Here is an 8602-nt window from a genome sequence, read left to right as displayed (position 1 = left end):
TCCTCCTCCTCCTCCTTCTTCTTCTTCTTTTTTAATAGCATTGGACATTGAACATAGGGCCTTTTGCATGCTAGGCAAGCATCCTACCACTGAGCTACACCACTAGCCCACATTTTACTTCTTATTTTGTAACAAGATTTTACTCCATTTTTCCATTGGCCTTGAACTCACAATGCAGCTCAAACAGCCCTTGGACTTGTGATCTTCTTTCCTCAGCTTCCGGGGTATCTGGGATGACAGATTATACCAGCAGGCTTTGTGAGGCTACCTGTTCTTAAAGCCAGGCATGGTTGATGAGTCTGTGAGGGCATAATAGACCATTGTCTTTATTCTGAATGCCTTAACTCAATAAGTGAACTTTTATTTTAAAGGTGTGGATGTCAGAAATGGCAGCTTTTCCTGGCTTCTTACAGATGAAGCAGAAAACTCAAAATCAAAATAAATAGCATAAAGATTTTTTTCCCTTTCATTTTAGGTACAGCTGAGATCACATGTAGGTTTATTATATTTCTCCTGTATGTCTGTGTGTGTGTGTGTGTGTGTATGCTATTGACTGCGTGTATGCTATTGACTGTATCCTGGCCTAACTTTGAACCTTTATTTTTATTTACTTATTTTTGAGACAGTGTTTCTCGCTGTATCTCTGGCTAGCATATAACCGAAATGTAGGCCAGGTTATTCTTGAGCTCACAGAGATCCTCCTGCCTCTGTCTCCCAGGTGCTAGAATTAGCAGCATGCACTACCAAGCTGACTTTGAACTTCTGATCCTCCTGCTTTTCTTTTTTATTTTTTTTAAAGACTTATTTATTATTATATCTAAGTACACTGTAGCTGTCTTTAGACACACCAGAAGAGGGCGTCAGATCTCATTACAGGTGGTTGTAAGCCACCATGCGGTTGCTGGGATTTGAACTCAGGACCTGCGGAAGAGCAGTCAGTGCTCTTACCCGCTGAGCCATCTCACCAGCCCCTTCCTGCTTTTCTAACACCTAAATGCTAGGAGTGCAGGCTCACACCACTACACTGTGCTTAAGTGGTGTTGGGGATGGGGATGGAACCTCAGGTGTACTACGAGGGAACTCTACCAACTGAGCTACATTCCCTGTCCTATTTTATATTGCCCTTTCTTGCATAGCATTTTTGTATCTGTGAACTGTCACATCAGATATAGCTCTTCCTATTCCTTAAGCCTCACTGCTTAGGTTTTATTAAAAACCTTTGAAATTGTGTTTCTGATGCTAATTGTTTTATGTTGCTCAACCTTTAGAATCACTTAAGAATATTGTATCAAGTGGTCCAGTTTAAGTGGCTACAGAGACGAATCTGCGTACCTTGCCAATTTCATTGTTCATCCATGTTTTTCCCAAGACCTATGTGCTCCATTTCTTAAGATATACCGATTCTGGTTTGTTTTCTTGTTAAACAGGGCTACTTTTTATTTTTTGGTAGAAGCTGTAAGAGTCTGTTAACAGACAATAACCAGTATTTTTCAAGTTCCTGCGTATTTTTGAAACACACATTATACAATCCTTTGCTCAATGTATGTCTGTTATTAACTTTGGATTCAAAGAAAGGGAAAGCCACACAACAGAGATGTCTATGTATTTTATACAGCTGAAACTCGCTGTTTGACTCAGTGGTGTATCGTGGACATCTTTTCACATTAGTGTGTGGATCTTTCTGGTCTTTTTATGACTGCTCAGTTGCACTGTGGTTTATTTTTCTCTGTCTCCTCTTGGGCCTCTTGTAGCCCAGGCTGGCATCAGTGTAGCCCAAGCTGGCATCACTGTTTTTTTTGCCTTCACCTCCTGGGTACGGTGATGACAGGCAGGCCCACCACACCTATACTCAACTCTTCTTTTGATAAACTTGAGTTGTTTCTGAAGTTTCAGTATTAAAGACAGAATTGCATACTCATTCATATTTATTTGTATGTCTTGTCCTTTATCTGAAATAAAAAGTCCCCAAAAGGATATTTGGAAAGTGGGCTTAGATCTAAATAGTGAACCCCATCATTGAGGTCAACACAAATCAGTGGAATTTAAAGAAGGAAACTGAATGAAGCTAGGAGGCCTGGAGCCACAGTTGCAGCCAGAGGGCGAGAGCAGGAGATGAGAACTGGGAACCCATCTGTTCATTAGACCCATGCTGTGTTCGAGACAGTCTCCATCTGCAGCCCAGGCTGGCCTTGAACTTCCAATTTCCCTACCTCAGCCCCAAGTGCTGGGCTTACAAAGATTGATTGACTGATTGATTGATTGATTGATTGAATTTGGTTTTTCAAGACAGGTTTTCTCTGTGTAGCCCTGGCTGTCCTGGGACTCACTCTGTAGACCAGGCTGGCCTCAAACTCAGAAATCTGTCTGCCTCTGCCTCCCAAGTGCTGGGATTAAAGGCGTGTGCCACCACTGCCTGGCCCTTACAAGGATTTATTAAGCCAGTACTTTATTAAATACTTTTGAATTTTTGTCAGAAAAGGTACACATGACATTTTTGAAAGTTAGAAGTCTCTGGAGATACTGGCCTTGTGCTCTGAAGCCTGCTGCTTTGGCTGGATCACATATAAAATACATGTGTGTATATGTATATATATACATATGTGTGTGTATATCTACATTACTATCTCTTAAGGTTATAGAAAAGAAACTTGAAATCACCACAATGCTTTCTGATCTATCCACTTCTTTGCAAGAGCCCTTTCCCCTTGAGAGCTGCATGTAATGTAAACGTGAACAGGTAAGTGCTTTCTGCATTGCTTTAAGAATGTCAAGGATTCTGTAATTTTTATTTACCATCCAGTTAACAACAACAGTTGCTACAACTGCACTATCATCCCCTGAAGAGTTAAGGATCTGAAGAAACATAGTAACAAGTTCCAGAGCACGTTAGCTTGTAGATGAACCCTAAGATGTATTATTTCATACACAAGGAACTCTGTACATAGCCATCCCCTAATCTGGCTCTTCTCTCTGTATGCACGTTTGAAAATTTCATTAAATCCAGGCACACCGGTTTCTTATGCTTCTGAACAACCTTAATTTTATATAATTAGATTTGAATTATTTGAGGGAGTCAGTTTTCTCTTTTCCCGGATGAATGGCCTCTGTTAACATGAAATGTTTCTTTCTGAGATCCTAATTGCAGGGATGGAAGTCAGAGCTCATCACTGTTGACTTCTTTCTTGCCTCTCGTTGCAGAGATCAGCTGTGGCAGTCCCCCTGAAGTTCAGAATGCCATCTTGGTGGGGAATCGCAGCACCAGCCAGGGGAGTGTGGCTCACTATGACTGTCAGGAGGGCTTTGAGAGTCCTAGAGGAGAGATCATTTCTGTTTGCACAGAGAAAGGCTCCTGGAGTGAAGTCACTTACGCATGCACAGGTACAGGTTCCTTTCTGCTAGCCTCCTGTTACCTGGGAGCAACACCAGAGGCGGCACGGCATGGAGTAATTGGCTGCCTCCTCTGGGTCACACTCACCTCTGCCATTGACTTGGGTAGGCATTTGGCTTCAAATGTATCATCTTAATCTTGATGATTCAGATGGTGGATTGGGAAAATAAAATATAGAGGGAATCTTACCCATCCATCTTTTGAAACACCATAATTCACTATGTGTGTGTTTGTGTATGCATGTGTGTGTACATGTGTGTGTACATGTGTGTGTACATGTGTGTACATGTGTGTGTACATGTGTGTACATGTGTGTTCATGTGTGTACATGTGTGTGTACATGTGTGTATGCATGTGTGTGTACATGTGTGTGTGTTCTTCTGTTTTGCCTTCTCTCCTTAGCCAGCTGAGAAAAGCTATTCTATGAACCATTTTCTTGCAGGAGTATACCCTTAACACATTTTGATATGACAGCTTTTCAGACAAAAAATGACAAGGTTCAAGGAGTTAAGTTTTATTTAATTGCATTATACTGGTTTGTTTTCAGTATGCAGTCCATTGGTGTTATGAACATCCACACCATGGTAGAACCAGTCTCCAGAATGTCTTATCTTCTAAAACTGAAGCCCGTCATTGCTTTCTCCCCACAGCTGTTGGCACCCTGCCATTTTGATTTCTATCTCTCAGGAATGTGACTACTGTAGGCACTCCATGGAAGGAGAAGCATATGATACTTGAGGGTTTTTTGTTTTTTGTTTTTGTTTTTGGGGTTTGTTTTTGTTTTTTGTTTTTTGTTTTTTTTGTTTGTTTTGTTTTTTGGCTTTTCGAGACAAGGTTTCTCTGTATAGCCCTGGCTGTCCTGCTACTCACTTTGTAGTCCAGGCTGGCCTCGAACTCAGAAATCCGCCTGCCTCTGCCTCCCAAGTGCTGGGATTTAAAGGCATGAGCCACCACTGCCAGGGGAGTTTTTTTTTTTTTTTAAAGTTTGGCTTATTTCACTTAGCATAATATTTTTAAGGTTCACCAACATTATGCCATTTTCCTTACTTTTTAGAAGTGAAAAATATTCTATTGTATGTATGTATACATGCATACATACATACCACACTACCTTTTAAATTACATGTTTCTTTTTTCTTTGTGCTTGCGTGTGTATGTTTATGCAGGTGATTTCTACATGTCTGTGCAGGTGCACATGGAGGCCAGAAGACAATCTCAGTGTTGTTCCTAGGGACCCATCCACCTTTTTGTTTTATTTTGTTTTGTTTTTCTTTTTTTCTTTCTTTTTTGAGACAGGATTTCTCATTGGCCCAGAGCTCACCAATTAGATTAATCTAGCTGGCCAGTTAACCAGAAGGATCTGTCTGTATTTGTCTTCTCAGCACTAAGACTATACAAGTAGGCCACCATGACCTACTTTTTTATGGAGGTTCTGGGTATCGAACTTAGGTCCTCACACTTGCATGGCAAGCACCTATCTATGGTCCGAGCCATCTCCCTATCCCCAAGAGAGAAATTTGATGACAGACATCCTGCCCATCTATTCATCCTACAGATATATATTCAGTGTGCTCTATGTGTGAAGCACTACATTTTTGGAATTTACAGTGTGGTAGAAGACCAGATCTCTCCCAAGGAAATGCTCATTCGTATGTCCTTATAATGATGTTTTGTAAATAAATTCACAGCATTAGAGACTGCTGAGGGGAAGGAACCCCGGGAGGAGATAGGTAATTCTTACATTCAGCTGTTGCCGCCATACACACAAAAGATGAAGCTGCAGAGTGGGGAGGAAACAGAAAGCGAGAATTCAGAGACCTTGGCTACCTGGTTCTGGAGATGTCTCCCTGGCTGAGCAAAGAAGCGAGGACAGGCCAGCACCATCTTCCAGTTTCTCTGAGGCCAAACTCGCAAAATTGATGGTCTCTGTAACCTAGCCTCACCTCTTTGGCAGCACCTCCAGGTTTTATCTGGAGGATGTAAGACAGCTTTCTCCCAGAACTGCTCCGCCAAGAAATGGCTTGGTGAGAGAGCTGCGTGTAGTTGTGGTTCCTTTGCCATGTGTCCACTGCTCAAGGTCCTCTGCTGCCACCATTCAGAATCTGGTGGGGGCACAAGGATTAGTCACTACATGAAAAACCAGGGGATCTGCATGGGGCACAGTAAGCTATTAATTAGCTGATCCTTGTACAGCACTTTGAAGAACAAACATGTTATGTAACCGCTAATTATAATTACTGTCCTCAGCCCTCCACCTTTTACTAAGTCTGTGGCTCCAGCTGCAGCTGTTTCCATGGGCTTATGCAAGCTTTGATTTCAGGAGAGAAAAAGGCATTCTCCCTGGGAGATAGGCTCTTTCTGTGAGGAGGCTTGTGTGCCCTCAATCAGGATTGGTGGCTAAATTCGATTTTCACAGATAAAGGGAGTGATTTACATGCTGATTAATTCATGCTCTGTGCAGATCATCTCTGGAGGGGTAGGCTGGAGAAGCTTCTGGAAACGGAGCAAGGGATGCTGGTTGTCATGGTTCTTGCTTGGCTGCCCCCTCTTTTCTTTTCCCCATTTTTCATCAGTCTTACGCCATCCCGTCTCCCCGACCCCCACCTCACCCCGTGTGTCTTATATTTATTTTACTGTGTTTCATGGTTCACTTCTTCCCCTATCATCATCTTTCCTTGTATTCCCTCCGTCTTCCCCTCTGTCTATATGTCTGTGTTTAATTCAAAACTTGGGAGAACGGATTATCTGTACACAGATTGTTTTGAATTACTTTAAAATACTTTTGAGGCCCTGGGCCTCTGTGTTAGTGGCTCAGGTCTGTAATGTTTTTAATGGAGTATGAACTCTAACAAGGTGGTAGGACTTTTTTTTTCCCTTCTAAGGCCAGTTTGAACTGGAAACTCCAGACAGCTGGGAATTGGGCAACTACTTTAGTGTCTGGAAAAACCCGAGGTGGAAGCTTCACATTAATGACTCAGTTTTGCTTCAAGATCAAAGAGGCTGATTTGTTCTTGATAAGGCTGTCCCTGGCTTCCATTCTGCACAGGTCATTTACCTTTTATGTTTCAAGTCTGGGTTAATAATTACAAGGTTAACACTTCATACTCCACCAGTCCATCACTCCATGCTCTTAGGAGAGCAACAACTCTGTTGAAACGCAGACTGTTGGTCCCCCCAAAGCCTTTCTGCATCCTGTAATCTGCCCTGGGTACTGCTGCAAATGCTCTAAGCTCCTGCTACCCTCTGCCCCTCCTTGGTTGCCAGCCCTTCTCACCAGCTTCCTGAGTGCTCACTTGCAGCTCTGTACATTTTAAATGGGAAAGAAGGGCTGACTGGGATAAATGGGCACAGTACTACATTAGCCGCACTGCTGGGCTGGGTCTGAATATGTCCGTAACATTTGCACTAACCGACATTATTATTGCTGCGCTCCTGCACATCAGCTTGCATGCCCACGGTTCCTTTGAGGGCCCTAATGCTGGATCTCATTTCATCCTCAAAACCTGTAAAGCAAGTATTTTCAGTTCATAGCTGAGTGATCTGAGACTCATGGAGGTTAAGCAATTTCCTTAGGGTCATTCTGTAACCAGTACTTGATGGGGTTCTGATTTGAACCCAAGCCTGGAAGTCCTGGAATCCCACACGTCCCTCTTCAAGCTCACCCAAGCTTGAACTATTTGCATACCACCCTGATGATCTTTGACATAACTAAAGAATTGTTTTCATAGCTTGTTTCTTAAAATAACATATATGTAATTATATATATATATACATATATATTCACACACTTTAGACACACATGAATATTTAGATGGAGTTTCGCTACATTGCTCAGGCTAGTCTCAAATTCCTGTTCTTAAGAGACGTCCCTGCCCTAGCCTTCCAAACAGCTAAGTCTATAGACATATATCACCATGCCTGAGAAACAATTTAAGTTTGTAGTTTTAATATATCAACCAAGGATTCCTTGTAATGTGTGGTATATCATGACTCTGATGAAGTAGATGTATTTTTCCTAATGTGCACAAAATTAGTACCCAGTGAACACATGAACATTTATTCTATAAAAATCACCGTAAAGTGTATATTTACTTACGTAGTTCAGGTATGCTACTTTTACCCACTTTACGTGGCTTTACCTTAGGACTTAACACAAAGAAAGGAGGCATCGGGCTGTTTACAACCAAGCGCGCACCTATTCAGTGATGTGTCCCGTGTCTTGTTGCCATAGTCATCGAAGTGTGCCTGTTTTGCAGTTTGGGAATGGCCTCAGAGCTTGGCTTTGCACTCTATCGTAAGATCATCAGATCTCTTTTGGAATCAGGAACTGTTTAGACTGGAGATAATAGCGAACTTACCCACCTGAATTTATTTTTTCAGTGTTTTCAAAAAACAAAGAAGGGCCCCAAACTGAAAACCAGGGGTGTAAACTAGACTGGCCCCCGACCCTGTACAGTGGGTCTTCTGAGAGAGCCGTCTATACACTCTGTTTCCTTCCTTCCCTTGTTATCTCAGCCTATCATGGAAGGGGAACTAGGCATCACTTCCCTTCCCCTATGAATGACCGTTTAACTGCTAAACCCATGTTCTGTCTTAACCCAATTTTGCTAACCCTTCTACACTTTAGTGTTGCTGATCACCCATTCATTCATTTAACCAATCAGTCAGATAAGAAAACACTTTATGAATGTCTTTGTCTAAGGCATTTGCTAAATTTAGAGAGATAAGTACAGCTTTTGCTATGACAAAGTTTCACTCTGAGAAGTAGACATTGAATAACAAATTAAAAATACAGTAAATGCCATGCAGAGAAATACTAGATGTTAACAGAATAGCAAATCCATATATATATATATATATATACATATATATACATACATACACATATACATATACACACATACATCTATATACACACATACATATATATGTATTTATATATATTATACATGTACACATATACTATATTTGTACAAGTACCCCTCTACCCCTACCTAGATGGGATAAAGTAAAGCTGAATCTTTTATTATCCCAAACCTAGTACAGGTTCAATAGGTCCTCGTAGGGTCCTTCTTTGTGTCAAATTGGAGATGCCTATATGTCCTACAGCTAGACAGACCCAAGGCCTGCTCTCCCTACTTCTGCCCAATGTCAAACCCCAAGTCTAAGCTTGACTGGATGGCCATTTCATCAAGGAAAAGGGATAAAGGGAGG

General features: G+C 41.7%; 1 protein-coding gene across 7 annotated transcripts in view; it reads left to right on the top strand.

Moving 5' to 3' along the window:
• Positions 1-8602, top strand: part of Susd1 (sushi domain containing 1) — a 142954-nt gene that overhangs the window by 64474 nt on the left and 69878 nt on the right. For all 7 annotated transcript variants that reach the window (XR_004120834.1, XM_031377536.1, XM_031377534.1 and 4 more), the window contains one exon: positions 3199-3378. Coding sequence is in view for 6 of the 7 variants with exons in the window: in XM_031377536.1 (XP_031233396.1) it covers positions 3199-3378 (180 nt within the window). In the remaining variant the exon portion in view is untranslated. The remainder of the gene's footprint in view (positions 1-3198; positions 3379-8602) is intronic.

This window comes from Mastomys coucha, unplaced genomic scaffold (genome assembly GCF_008632895.1).
Source record: "Mastomys coucha isolate ucsf_1 unplaced genomic scaffold, UCSF_Mcou_1 pScaffold18, whole genome shotgun sequence".
In the NCBI taxonomy this organism is placed as follows: Eukaryota; Metazoa; Chordata; class Mammalia; order Rodentia; family Muridae; genus Mastomys; species Mastomys coucha.
The sequence above is the reverse complement of the archived record's forward strand: the minus strand, read 5'-3'. Positions and strand labels throughout refer to the sequence as shown.